Source organism: Saimiri boliviensis, chromosome 17 (genome assembly GCF_048565385.1).
Source record: "Saimiri boliviensis isolate mSaiBol1 chromosome 17, mSaiBol1.pri, whole genome shotgun sequence".
NCBI lineage: Eukaryota > Metazoa > Chordata > Mammalia > Primates > Cebidae > Saimiri > Saimiri boliviensis.
Window position 1 is genome coordinate 30,127,335 of NC_133465.1, and position 14,198 is coordinate 30,141,532.

General features: G+C 55.0%; 1 protein-coding gene across 3 annotated transcripts in view; it reads left to right on the forward strand.

Moving 5' to 3' along the window:
* The first annotated feature begins 1,841 nt into the window (after positions 1-1,841).
* Positions 1,842-14,198, forward strand: part of SEZ6 (seizure related 6 homolog) — a 53,228-nt gene continuing 40,871 nt past the window's right edge. For all 3 annotated transcript variants that reach the window (XM_039476827.2, XM_039476828.2, XM_074388449.1), the window contains exon 1: positions 1,842-2,071. In XM_039476827.2, coding sequence (XP_039332761.1) covers positions 2,017-2,071 — 55 coding nt within the window. In that variant the 5' untranslated portion in view covers positions 1,842-2,016. The remainder of the gene's footprint in view (positions 2,072-14,198) is intronic.

Genomic DNA, 14,198 nt, shown 5'->3' on the forward strand with positions numbered 1-14,198 from the left:
ACCACCTGCTTCCAGGATGAGGTCAGGAAGGACATTGGACAATGACTGGAGTCTGGAAGCTTTGGGGAGAAACCAAGTTCATATGAAAAGAACTAAACACAAAACTGCCCTTCTCACAGGGGGCAATAAGGTAAGGACTTCAGCTCTCCTATTCCTTTTCTTTTTTTTCTTTTTTTTTTTGAGACAGAGTTTCGCTCTTGTTACCCAGGCTGGAGTGCAATGGCGCGATCTCGGCTCACCGCAACCTCCGCCTCCTGGGTTCAGGCAATTCTCCTGCCTCAGCCTCCTGAGTAGCTGGGATTACAGGCACGTGCCACCATGCCCAGCTAATTTTTTGTATTTTTAGTAGAGACGGGGTTTCACCGTGTTGACCAGGATGGTCTCGATCTCTCGACCTCGTGATCCACCCGCCTCGGCCTCCCAAAGGGCTGGGATTACAGGCTTGAGCCACCGCGCCCGGCCAGCTCTCCTATTCCTCTACAGGAAATAATAACATCAGCCATAGGGTCCTATCCCATTGGATCCATTAAAGTTCTCCAAGTGAGTCCATCCATGAGACCCTGCCTCTAAAGCACAGCCTCAGGATGGCAGAGCTGTGACTGCCTCCTTGCTATCCTGTGACTCACTGGGGCTCCTCAGGGCTCCGGAAGGTTATTTTTCCATGCCTTTAATAGTACAGCCTACTCCCCTGGGCCTCCTTCAAGTCTCTATCTAAAACAGCCCTATGGCACAGTGGTGCACGCCTGTAATCCCAGCAGTTTGGAAAGCTGAGGCAGGAGGATCACTTGAGGCCAGGAGTTCAAGACCAGCTTGGGCAACATAGCAAGACCTTATCTCTACAAAAAAAAAAAATTAAAAATCAGCCAGGTGTGGTGGTGCATGCCTGTAATCCTCACTACACAAGAGGCTGAAGTGGGAGGATCTCTTGAGCCCGGTAGTTTGAGGTTACAGTGAGCTATTAATATAATTGTGCCACTACACTCCAGCCTGAGCAACAGAGACCCTGTCTCTAAAAGCAATAAGAAAATAAAATAAAATAAAATAAAACAGCTCTAGTGAACCCTCTCTCATGCCTATCCCATTTTCTCCACCAGTTCCAGAAACCTGGGCAGAGATGGCATGAAGGGTCTGTATCAACTGTCATTGTGGCTTCTCTGCTCCTGCAGAGGGGCCAAGGCAGAGTCCTGGAAACCCAGGGCTATGTGGAGACCCAGGATACTACCTTCCGCTGTCCACAGCTTGGCCCAGGTTGCCTCCTGCCAAGTGAAGAATGTCTCCCCAGGACGCGAGTGCCACTGGCTTTTAACTATAATATTAGGATAATTAAGCTTTTCTGTGAGCACAGTTTGCTGCTGATGCAGCTGCCTGGAGCCCTGGCATTTATTGAGCGCGAAGTAATAATTTATTGTCCTTTGTACGCTCAAAAGCCATCTTCATTATCCGCCCAAGACGAAACTGCCACAAGGGCACGCGGGCCTCACCGGCTGCCTCACTCGGACGTGTTCCCAGGTCACCCTTGGCGCCCTCAGGTACCAGGATTGGGTGGAGAGGGGTGGGGAAGGTGTTGCTTTTTCTCATGGAGACTCAGAGACAACCCACCTCCTTGGCAGGCTGTTAACGGGACAGAGGGTGGCAGGCTTGGCTGGGCGTGGGCAGCGCAGAAGGGCAGGGGCCGTGTGCCCACCTGAGTAGGGCAGTCCTTTTCGGGCGCTGGCGGTGGCGCGGGAGCCTGGGCTCCTGCCCCTGGGTCTCTGCGCCTTTGCTTGAGACTTTACGGTAAGCCGCTCCTCCCGCGCCCCCGCCCCCAGCCCCGCGCGGCGGTCCCCGGCGCCGACGCCAGGCGCTGGCCGTGGTGCTGATTCTGTCAGGCGCTGGCGGCGGCGGCGGCGGTGGCGGCGGCGGTGGCCCCGCTCCCTCTCCCTGGCCGGACCCGGCTCTGCCCCCGCGCCCCAATCCCACCAAGCCCCCCGCCCTCCCGCCGCGGTCCCAGCCCGGGGAGCGGCCGCAACCGGCACCATGCGACCGGCAGCCCTGCTGCTCCTGCCCTCGCTGCTGGCGCTCCTGGCTCACGGTAAGGGACCCTGGCGTTCGGTGGCCGGACGAAGGTGGGAGCGGGGCCCCAGGGGCGGGAAGGGAGACCCAGTACCCAGCTTCGCTCATCTGGTTGCCCAGTCCAAGCACCGAGCCCCGCCGGCTGCTCTGCCCCCGGCGCCGGCCAAGCCGGGCGGGGCGCGGGCTTCGCGGGCGGGAAGCTGCCGCGGCTCCCGCCATTCGCGCCCGGCCGAGACCTCGCCTTTAATCATCTCCCCAGATCTAATGGGATTTCTCTGCTGCAATTCATCACGCCACCCACTCCCAGCACACACGCGCTCACCCGTGCGCTACCTCGCCACACTCTAGGCTTCTTAGGGCGCCGGGGCGCGTGTCGGGGGGCACAGGGCAGTGAGTCGGGACGGTCCAGCTGGCGGCCGCGGTCCCGTTTCCTCTGCCGTCCGCCAAACTTCGCTCGACTTTGCCGCCGGTTCCGGGGCCTCTCGTGTTGTTACTGCGGGGATACGGGGTCGGATGGCGGCCGGACCCGGGGTTGGGACCTCGCTCACCTCCCCATGCCTCGGCGCTGCTACGCCAGTCGGAACCTAGAGCACAATTCTAGAGAGAAACTCCGAGGGCCTGGACCCCGTGTCCGGCTCCTGGCTCTGCCCGGGACTGCAGTAGTGGAGGTCCTGGGATAGAGACTCTATCCTCTCCAAAGTCCTTTCCTTGTACACACACACACACACACCACTGCCCTGAGCCCTGCCTCCCTCCCGGCCTCTGCCCGGCCCTGGTCCACCCACTAACCCCGCGGCAGATTCGTCTCTGGAGGACCAGTCCCCCACACCCTGAGAATCCCCGCGCCCCTCTAGGAGCCTGGTCCCCAACTTCATCAGTCTCAGGTCGAGGGAAGCTTGGCCATGGAGTGGGTGACAAGGGAGTGTTGGGGAGAGGATAGGGGTTCCGTGCCTCAGAGAAGAAATATTTCTGAGTCTTGTCTGGACTCAAACAAGACTCTCATGGAAGCTACTGGCACCCAGGTCCTTCTCCTGTTACAGCCAGTCAGCTGGTGGGGTCGGCAGAACCGCACCTGGAATTGGGACCTGCCGTCCCTTGCCATATGGTTTGTAGCATCTGATGTGGAGAAGTGTGAGGGTGGGAGATTCTAACCTCCCTCTTCGATCCTTCCAGGCCATGGCTGAGGTCAGGGCAGCACCACCACGGACAGGCTGGACCCCTGGACGGCAGTTTTCTTCATCCAGGAAGAAAACTGCCACCCCAGAGAAGGGGAAGCCTTTTTACTGAGCCTCTAGCTCCACTTTCACACAGCCCAGTGTCCTCACCCCGCCACCTGACTGCCCACGCTGGGTCCTCCGGCAGCGCCCAGAACTTGAAACCGTGTGTTCACCTTGTGGGGAGAGGGGAAGAGTCCTGCAAGCCCCACCCCAGGGACAGAGGCCAGGGAGGAGAAGCGTGAATCTCTGCCCAGCTGCCTGAGGATGTCCCTAGGAATTCCAAACCTATCTTGCGTGGGGCTGGGTCCTGGCACTGGACAGCTCCCCTAGGGTACAGAGCCTGTGTCTGTCCCCTGGCACGTAGTCAAGGCCTTGTGTGTGAGTCTGTGGGTCTGAATGTGAGAGTAATCTGGGCCCTGCATGCCTAGAGGAGCCAGTCCCAGTGTATCTGTACTCCAGGTGGTCCGAATCATGGGTGAGGGCTCAGCAGTGAACAGGTGTGAGGACTGTGTGAGGCCACTAGTATGTGGGTGCAGCCTCAGCCAGAGAACTCCCTGCAGGGCTAGAGTGAGACTGTGGGAATCCAGGAGAAAGGCTGGTGTGGCCGGGAGTTGGAACAGCCCTGATGGGGATGTGGGTGTGTTAGGAGGAATCTGCCTATTCTGTGGCCTCAAGTCTTTGTGTCCCTGGGCAATGTCCCTTCCCAACTGTCAGGATCTCTAGTGCCCATGGGGGCACCTGCCCATGGGATATGTGGGGTAGGAGCCTGGCTATTGGGGAAGAGCTTTGTTTTCACTCCCCAAGGGAGATAAAGAAGTAGCTCCGAAGTGCCAAGCTTGAGGGTGAGAGGGCTGGGATGTCAGAGCTGAGTGGCCAGAGGCTCCTCTCTCCTCGGCAGGGCTGGAGGTCTTTGGGATATTGAGTCATCTCACTGGGGAGCAGCACATTTGGCCGTCCCGGAGTTCCTGGCACTTCAGCTTTGCAAAGGCGAGCCAAAAGGAGCAAAGGCTTTGGGTTATGAGCCTTTTTGGAGGCCGGAAGGTTGTATCCCTCAGCCTTTTGGCCCTGCCATTTCTCCGATGAGGCCCTCGGAGCTTTGCTTATAGGTGGGATGCAGCCAGGCACAGCCCAGATGCTCGGGAGGCCTGGTATGTAAGGCTGAAAAGGTAGGGCAAGATCATGCTGGGCCTGGCCCAACCTCACAGGCTCAGTCCCCTATTCCTTTCTACAGCCTCCAAGGCACGACTGGCCTTAGGCATCAGGGGCACCTTGGGCCACAGAGTATCTTCCCAAGCCAGGTGCCTGGGCCATCCAGCCACAGTGGAGGAAGAAGGAGGTGTGGGAGGGGCTGCGTGTGCCGAGCCTGCTGTGTCAGTTTAATGATTTTTAATGAGCAATTACCTTTAGTCATTCCTCTAATTTCTGAATATCAATAAAGTTAATTAAACTCTGCATGTGTGAATGTGGCCTAGGGAGATTGTGAAGATGGAAGCCACTGAGACTGGGCTAATGTTGGGTCTCGGGAATAGAGGCTGCCTCCAAGGCTGTGTGACCTTGGACCTGATGCTCCACCTCTCTGAGCTCCACTTGAGAATGTGGTGGTAGAGGGGGCCTGGGGATGGCAAGTCTGGGTTGCTCATTCTGCCAAGAACTGAGGGATGACGTCTGGGAGGCAAGGTCTGGAGGAGGAAAGAGAGGAAGGACAACTCAGCTTTCAGGAGCCCCAGTGCTGCAAGGGTTAACAAACCAGGGCTGCCTTAACCTAAAATGGTAATTGCTGCTTCCTGCGGACTCCTTGGTAGGTGCTGGATTCTAACAGCACAACACTGAGTCTGGGGGCTGCTGCTGAAACTGATACTAGGTCTTGCTCCTTGTCCCCAGCCTGGCACTTTGGGATCAGGAAGTGGTGCCGGGGACAAGGCCCCAAGGGAAACAGTCTAGATTCTGTTCAGAACCCTAGAGGTTGACATGGCAGGTAGGAGTGTCCCCCCAACCCCTACACTTGGCTTCTGAGAAGCCTGGAGGACCCAGAGACTGCCATGGACAGGAGAAGTCTGAGTTGGCTTTTTGCTCCTCACAGGCCTAAGCTTTGGCAGGCCCTGGCAGCCATCCCAGCCTCTCAGTAGGGTGGCAGCTTAAAATGCCTTGGGGACACTGTGGGGCGCTAATGGGGAGCAAGGAGACATGAGGGCTGGGCTTAATTAGAAACTGAGCTTCCACTCCCCACCAGTACTACCACAGCCACCTAAACATGGGGGCATACCAGAAGCCTGCTTCCATAGGCCAGGCGCAGTGGTTCACGCCTGTAATCCCAGCACTTTGGGAGGCCGAGGTGGGCGGATCATGAGGTCAGGAGATCGAGACCATCCTGGTCAACATGGTGAAACCCTGTCTCTACTAAAAATACAAAAATTAGCTGGGCGTGGTGGTGCCTGCCTGTAATCCCAACTCGGGAGGCTGAGGCAGGAGAATTGCTTGAACACAGGAGGCAGAGGTTGTGGTGAGCCGAGATCGCGCCATTGCACTCCAGCCTGGGTAACAAGAGCGAAACTCCGTCTCAAAAAAAAAAAAAAAAAAGAAGCTTGCTTCCTTAGCCCCTCCATCCATCCAATTCCAGGCCCTCTAGCTTCCTGTACTCCTTATCCCCACCTATCCTAGCCTTATCAAGCTGCATCTGCCAGGGTGAGATTGGCTCAGGAATGCTGTGCCCCCACCTGGGCAGAGCTGTCAGGGCTCAGTACTCCTCCAACCCCACCCCTACACCCACCAAAAAAAAAAAAAAAGAAGAAGAAGAAAGAAGGCAGGGGGGTACATTCGTGAAGGAAATTCTCAGCCCAGGTGGTTAAGAGCCCAGCTCCCACGTGATGTTACATATATCTCTGCCCTCTCTGGGCCTCTACTTTCTGGAGCCTTCAATGTAAGGTTGCCAAGAGCCTCAAATTTCTTGTCAAGTCATTCAGATTTCTGGGTCCCCAGCTTACCGGCCTATTCTCAGGGAGGAGGAGTCAGGTTCTATACGGAAGAGGCTTCCGGAGGAGACTATGCTGCCAGCACTGCTCTGCAGCTGGGTGGTGGGAAGCAGGCAACAGGAGGTCTCCAAGACCAATTCCAACAGGAATCAGCAATTCCAGGAAGCCGACCCACCCAGCCAGGCCAAAGGAATTTTAGCTTCAGTTCCCCAAATTAGCCAAGTTCTCAATAGCTTCTGGGCTCTTGTCAGCCCTTCTGCCTGAAATTCCTTTCCGCTCCTGGGCCAATCTGGCTCATTCTACCTCAGGCTTCAAGTATTAGCTTAGCTGGCACTTTCTGTAATTCTTCAGTACATATTTAAGGGGAGCCTTACCTGTCCTCTAGCCTGGGTCAGAGGACTGTTCTGTACTCCCACCATCCCTTGGCTTACCCCATCAAGGTCTTCGTTTTGCTGGGTCACAAGTCCTTGGTTACTTGATGCTCCAGCAGCAAAACTAAACTCAGCAAAGATGATCCCAAGTCTGTTTTGTTCACCCACTATGTCTTGGGGAAGCTCTAGAATTTCTGTTTGGGAGAAGTTTAGGGTCAGCTGCTTGGTTAGAAAGGCGAGGCGGGCCTATGGCAGCTGGGACTGAATCTTGAAGCTGAGTTTGCGTAGCAAGCACGCTATTTTTACATAGATTGTATGTTAGAATCTTTTTCCTTTCCTAACAGTTGGCCAATTATCCCAACTGTAAATTATAGCCTTTACTTCGTTTTTTCCTTTCACAAATTAAGCTGTCACACTGTCAGCCTGAGGTGGCTCAGGGGTAGGGTGCTGATGGCCATTTCAAATGGGCTAAAGCCTCTCCTCAGTCAGTCACCCCTTAGTGCCACCACTGCTTGTGTCCCCAGTGGCACAGAGCCTAGTACGCGGCAGACATTAAATACATGTTGAATAAATTAATGGGAATTGCACAGGTGGATATTAGCAGAGGTAAAGCCCAGGCTTCCTGACCCCCTCCCATAACAGCCACCCTAAGCACCCACCCATCACCCCTAATGGCTGAGAGGGATACCTCATATGAACTTGGCTGGCACTAAGAGGTAAGGGAAGGATGAATCCATGTCATCTGGCTAGACATGGATTTGTCCTGTCACCTGAAGCCCCCTCATCCATCTCCCAGCCTCAGACATTCTCACATAGCTGGCAGGGACCAACATGAATCTTTGGGAGTAGCTCTGAGCCTGCATGCCCTTTAATGGAGAGGTAGAGGCCTAAGAATCATCCAGAACCACGATAATTCAGGTCCACAGCTCCTAAAAGAGCAGGCCCTGAGGTATATCTATTCATCCATCTATCTGTCATTCATTCATTCCATAGACATATATATTGAGGTGTGGCCCAGAATCCCTAGGGGCCCAGCCTTCACTGGCAAAGCCTTTCACATGACTTTTCTATTTAGTACTCACAATAAGAGATTATTTGTTCCCATTTTACACATGGAAAAACTGAGTTTTGAAGAGCTTAAATCACTTACCCTGAGGCTGCACAGCCAGTAAGTAGTAAGGCTACTCCAAAGTGCCTGCCCGTTTCACAAAACCTGGCTTCAGCTAGCACTGTGTCCACTTTCCCAGCATAGGGCAGAGCTTCACTACAGGTAGATGGGAACCCAGGAGAGTAACACTATCCAAGTAATAGTAATAGCAACAACGATAATAGCAAACATTTATTTGGTACCAACTATGTGCCAGGCACTGTACAAAGTGCTTTGTATACATTAGCTTGTTTAGTTCTCTTATCTGCCTTTTATTAATCAAATTCAAACCCATGTTGTCAGACAGACCCAAGACATAAATAGCCCCTAACTTTATCCTAGCACATTTCTGGTGATGACAGGTGCTTCTCAGTCCTTAGTGGCAAAGGAATAAAACACCCTTTCCAATATTTGGTGGCCAGGAAAGAGCAAGGGGCTGGGAATCATGTGACCTATGGTCCCTGACATCTTGGGCCAGAGATCAGTGATTTGCGGTGACTCTTACTCTTCAACCCTTTGAGTGCTTTGTGAATGAGAGGACCCATCGCTCCTGTCCTGGCTTCCTGGGCTTCTGTACCTCTCCTCTTCAGCCTCCACTGAGGCCCAGCCCCCAGGTGGGAAGGCCCAGCCCTGCCCAGCTTCCTTCTACCTGCCTACCTGCTGCACAAACCACCGGACCTGGGAGGGGAGGATCGATGCTGCAGCCGCAGGCAGAGTGTTGTTGGCCATTGATTGTTGAGATTTCTCCGCGGGCTCCAGAGCAAACAAACCTGCTGCTTCTCCAACAACAATCCACAAACCTGCCGATTCTCAGCAACAATCCGGTCCCGGGTCTCAGGCTGCAGAGCCTGCAGCCTTGCTGGCAGGCAGTCTGGCAGCGGGGGAGAGGTTGGGGTCGAGGTTCTGGCTGGGCCCATCTGGAACAAGGGGCTCTGCCAGGAGATGAGCAGGGACTGAATGAAGGGACAAGGACTGATGAAGGGGGCAGTGGGGAGATGCCGTGAGGATGCTAGGGTGAATCCCAGACCCTGCGCGTGCCTTGTTTCATTCAGCCCCTACTGTTTTGCTCAGCCATTTTTTCACATCCGGAATGCCATCCTGGGTGTTTCTGCTTATTTCAATTCTCCCATTCCCTCTTTTCCTGATCACCCAGGCCAGATGGGTCTCTCTGTCTCCCAAACACCAACAGAACTTAGCCTGTCCATACTCCATCCATCCATCTATTCTCCATTCAACAACTCTCTATTCAACACCTACCAGGTGCTTTGATCAGCAGGAATACAACATAATCCCTCCCCTTAACGAACTTAGTTTGAGGGAAGCTGCCTTTTTGATAAGCTCAGTTGTGACTATCTGTCCAGCTAGACCAGCAACCCTCTGATTTTAATAGAACAAGATACAGCCGGGCGCGGTGGCTCAAGCCTGTAATCCCAGCACTTTGGGAGGCCGAGGTGGGTGGATCACGAGGTCAAGAGATCGAGACCATCCTGGTCAACATGGTGAAACCCCGTCTCTACTAAAAATACAAAAAATTAGCTGGGCATGGTGGCGTGTGCCTGTAATCCCAGCTACTCAGGAGGCTGAGGCAGGAGAATTGCCTGAACCCGGGAGGCAGAGGTTGCGGTGAGCCGAGATCGTGCCATTGCACTCCAGCCTGGGTAACAAGAGCGAAACTCCGTCTCAAAAAAAAAAAAAAAAAAAAAATAGAACGAGATACAGAGGAAGTGACAAACAGCACCGATATGATCCAATTACTCTGACCTCCAGAAGGAAGGAAACTCCTAGCCAGAGACTGCTCAAGGCCTCAGTTTCTCATTTGTAGCAAAAGAGTTTGCCTTTGGGTCTGTGAGGACCCAGCAAACCTCTGGGGTCCCTGGACCAAGCCATGATGGGTGTTCTTCATCACAACCCTTCCCATCTCTGGCAGGTCAGGTGTGCCCCTGCAGAGCAGGTACAGGGCCTCTTCTGCCACTGGACAGCTCTGGCTATTGGAGGATCCTCCTCTCCAGGGGGGCTTCTGGTTTATTCCCAGTCAATACCCCCCCGATTCCCTTTGATCCTGATGCTGTTCTGTAAAAGAGGTGGGATAGGCATCATGAATTTGTGGTTGGGAGAGAAGGGGGAGTCCACTGTTTGGATTCTGCAGCACAAAATTGCAAGTGCTGCAGAATCTCTCCTCACCATGCCCTCCTTCCCATGCCCTCCCTCCCTAACCCTGGGTGCCCAGGGCCCAGCCAGAATCTTGACACTGTGGCATCAACCCTGGCATCTCTCTCAGTCTCTCCATCCTCCACCTCCCAACAGACTCTTCTCTCTACCCTCAAGCCCCTCCCTCTAGCTGGTCATGAGTCTGGGAGGACAGAACTTGGGGGCCACTGTGAAAAGTGCCTAAACCACTGGCCATGCCCCCATGCTCCTATGCATGCTGTTTTATCCCTCTTTGCTCTCTGGCTCCTTGTTAGACACCAGAGCGGATTCTGCTCCTCCTGACTTCCAGCCCCATTCTTCCTCCCTCCTCATAGCTTCTCCCTCACTCCCTCCCTTCCCTCCTTCCTTCCCTCCCTCCCTCTTCCCTTCCCTCCCTCCTTCTCAGCTCAGCAGCTGAGTCCCAACTCCTTTGTCCCCCAGGCAGCCACCTGCTGAGTGTCTGGCCTGGGTCCCAAAAGCCAGCAGGTGCCTAAGGAGTCCCAGAGCCTGGGGTGGGGGGCAGGGTGGAATCAGGCAGTGTGGGAAGCCAAGATGTGCTCAAGGAGGAGGGGGGAGTCCCAAAGGAAGAACATAAGAGGAAGAAGTCTGGTCAGGGAGCCAGGACTGCAGGGTTTACACCCAGTGCTGGGTTTTGCTGGCTGGGTGACCTTGGGCAAGTTGTGTCACACCCCTATGCCTCAGTTTCCTTGGGAATTCATGATGCCTGTCCTTGCCCCACCTCTTTTGTGGAACAGCATCAGGATCAAAGGAAATCAGGATGGGCAGGTGGTGACTGGGAATAAACCACAAGACCCCTTGAGAGGAGCATCTGCCAACAGCCAGAGCTGTCCAGCACCAGGAGAGGCTGATTTCTCAGGCATCTCTGGACGGGCTGAATTGTACAGCCCAGGAGTCCAGGGCTGGACCGCTGAGGCAGGGGTGGGGGTGAGCTCCAGCTGGCTCAGGTCTGAACCAGGAAGATGAGACTAGCAACGCAGGCAGACCAAGGTCGGGGTACTTCTAAGGCCTTTACCCTGGCTTGCTGCTCTGATGGACATTGTCTTAGACGTCGTTTACTTCTAGCAAAGAGATATGCTGGTGATTTGAAACACCTGGTCCAGCAGCTGGCAGGCCCTTCCTGTCATGAGGCCTTATTTTCTGGCTGGTTAGAGGAAATGTAAAAGATGGAGTTACCTTTTGTGGACCAAAGAGCCCCTGGCAAAGGGGGCATCTCCAGGCAAATGTGTGAAGGTGGGATCAAACAAGGCAGGCACGAGAGGGGTCATCCATGCATTTACCTCCCCAGAATTCGCTGGCCCCCTTCCCTCACTGCCCACCCACCTCCTGGCAGAGCCCCAGTCCTTGCCCTACTGGGTCCAGTCACTTCTCTCCCATGCCTTGCTCTGCCTGCCAGCCAGGCTAGAAAGAGGCCTGTTGCTCAGGTCGAGTGATGTTCCTGAGGTGACAGCCACTTGTTGGTGCCCTGACTCTGGTCTGTGCTGTAACATTATCCATTCCTGATGCTGCCTCTGGTGACCCTTGGTCCTTCCCTACCCTGAGCCGCACACACAGGAGACTGAAAGAGACAAGGGAGGAGGGCTTAGCCCTCTCAACTCAAGATCTCCACACACGCAGCTCTTCAGGGTCCTTGGAGGTCAAAACAAGGTGGAGGCAAGGGACAGGCCTGAGAGGCTGGGGGCGGCGCAGCTGGGCCCATCTGCTGTTCCTGAGGTTCGGGAGAAAGGAAGCCCCAGATATGCTAGTAGCCATGTCTATGTGCTTCTCTACCTGGCTTGTTCACCTGTCCCTGGGTGTCTGTGTCCACTTGTCCCTGCATGTCTATGCCCTCTGTCCCTGCATCCTCGGACTGTGGCCTGGGTATATGGCACAGCAGGCCCCAGCTCAGGCTGGTCTCTCTCCCTCCCTGCAGCCCACTCCAGTCTCTTCCTCCCCTATCTTGTGCTCCACTGACCCCTCAAGGAGACTCATAGCTGGAGCTGCTGCTGCTATTTTTAGCAGCTCTGCACCCCTCCCCTCCCCGACTCAGGTTTGCTGGGGAAGTAGAGGGCCAGGCCAGCCTCATGCACTAGAGCGCTGGGCCAGTTTGGCCCCTTCCCCTCAGGCCCACAAGGCCTTGGAGAGCAAAAGGAGCCTGAGATAGCCCACAGATGCAGGACCCACACCCTTGGGCAGGTGAAGCTCATCCCACCTGCCTGCTGGGAGAGGTCCTAGAATGCCCTCCCTCTGCCCCCCACAACCTCACCAAGTCCCTAAGGGCAGAGCCCAGGCCTCCAGTGACCCCTCCCTAGGCCATTGAGAAATAAGGCTAGAGCTGCTGCATCTCCCACACAGAAGCTGGGAGAGGCAGAAAGGGACGCAAGGTATCAGAACGTGGAGAGGAGGGAGGCACACCTCAAGGAAGTCGTTCACCCGGGGACCTCTAGTACTGCCCTTGCACTTTCCAGTGGGGCTTCAGGCCCCTACTACAGCTCAACTGTGCCAAAAGGCCACCATGAGAGCTCATTGCCCTCCACACCCTTGAGCCTTCACCCTGGGTCCCACCTCCACCACTGCTGCAGGGACTCTGGAAACTGGTACGAGCTGGGAGAAGGTATGACAGGGCAGTTCAACGTGTCTGAACTGAGAGACCAAGGAGGGAGTGCTCTGGTCTCAGGCTGTCTTTGCTTTCAAAGGTCTTTTGTTCCTGCATCTGTCTCGTCTGCCTCTTGAGCTCAGCAGGACAAGGATGCCCCAGGGTCTGCCTCCCAGGCCCAGCTAGACCACCTCCCACAGGTCACATCAGCTCTCAGACCGTTTCTCCACCTGTGGGATGGGGAGAATTAACCAGATAGTATAGATGTTGGGCAGCAGAGTCTAGAACACGGGAGCTGCCCAGAAACCTTGGCACTCTCTCTGGGCCCTCTTCTCACACCTCTATCCCCCACTCCTCACCTCATACCCTCCCACATACATGCGCGCACACACACACACACACACACACACACACACACACAAGTATGCTCACACACCTACATATGTACACATGTGCATGCGCTCACAGACACACACACATACACACGCACGCACACACACAGCCTAGCCGTCCAGATGCTCAGCACAGGGAGATAAGGAGACAGGCTCCAGAGCACACAAAAGGAAAGTGGCAAGTCAACAGTGTGCAGTACCCACCATGCCAAGGCCCTCCTCCTCTAGCTCTGCCCACCAGGAGGCTCCATCAGCCACCAGGGTTGGGCACCAATAATAAAGGGGCAGTGAGGCCAGGCACCATGTCTCATGCCTGTAATCCCAGCACTTTGGGAGGCCGAGGTGGGCAGATCACCTGAGATCAGGAGTTTGAGGCCAGCTTGACAAATATGGTGAAACCTCATCTCTACTAAAAATATATAAGTAGCCAGGCAGGGTGGTGCGTGCCGGTAATCCCAGCTACTTGGGAGGCTGAGGCAGAGATCGCTTGAACCCAGGAGATGAAGGTTGCAATGAGCCGAGATCGTGCCACCGCACTGCAGCCTGGGCAACAAGAGCAAAACTCTGTCTCAAATAAATAAATAAGTAAATAAAAGGGCAGTGACTATGTCCCACCCACCAAAGACTCTAAAAAGTCAGTACCAAGTACTGTATGAAAAACTGGCCAGGCCGAGAGAGGCCGGGCAAACCCAAGGCCACATAGCCCGTCAGTGGCCGAGCTCCCTCCGTGACTTCTAATAAGGCCTCAACAGGCTCCTCAGCTTCCTCAGCTAAGAACAGACACACCAGGGACCTCCAGGGTAGAGTGTGGCTAGATCTCACCTCAGTATCAGGGCAGCCCAGGGGTCTGGGCGCAGGGCCCCTCCATCTATAGCTAAGCTCCTCAGCTTCATCTCCTCCCAGACGCAGCAGACAAAAGTAACCACAGGGCAAAGGTCACAAGATCAGGGGGGCAACTTTCGTCCTGGTGTACAACAAAGTCCCTTCGTCTGACCCAAAGACCACAGAGTCTTCGGGCTGCCAGGCTGGTGATGCACTCAGAAGTGGACACGTGTGCACTTCTGTGGAAGTGGACAGTGTGTCACTCAGTGGACACACTGAGGAACATCCTCAGTGGTGCTGCCTTTTGAACCTCAGGGTACGGGCTGGGAAGGGACAGTAGTCCAGGGATGCTGGCCTGGGGCCTAGGAAGGAACCTGCTCTCTGGCCCTGGCACCTCACGGCCCCATCTTGCTGGGCTCCATGGCTAGGAAGGACTGTCTTTGGTGGT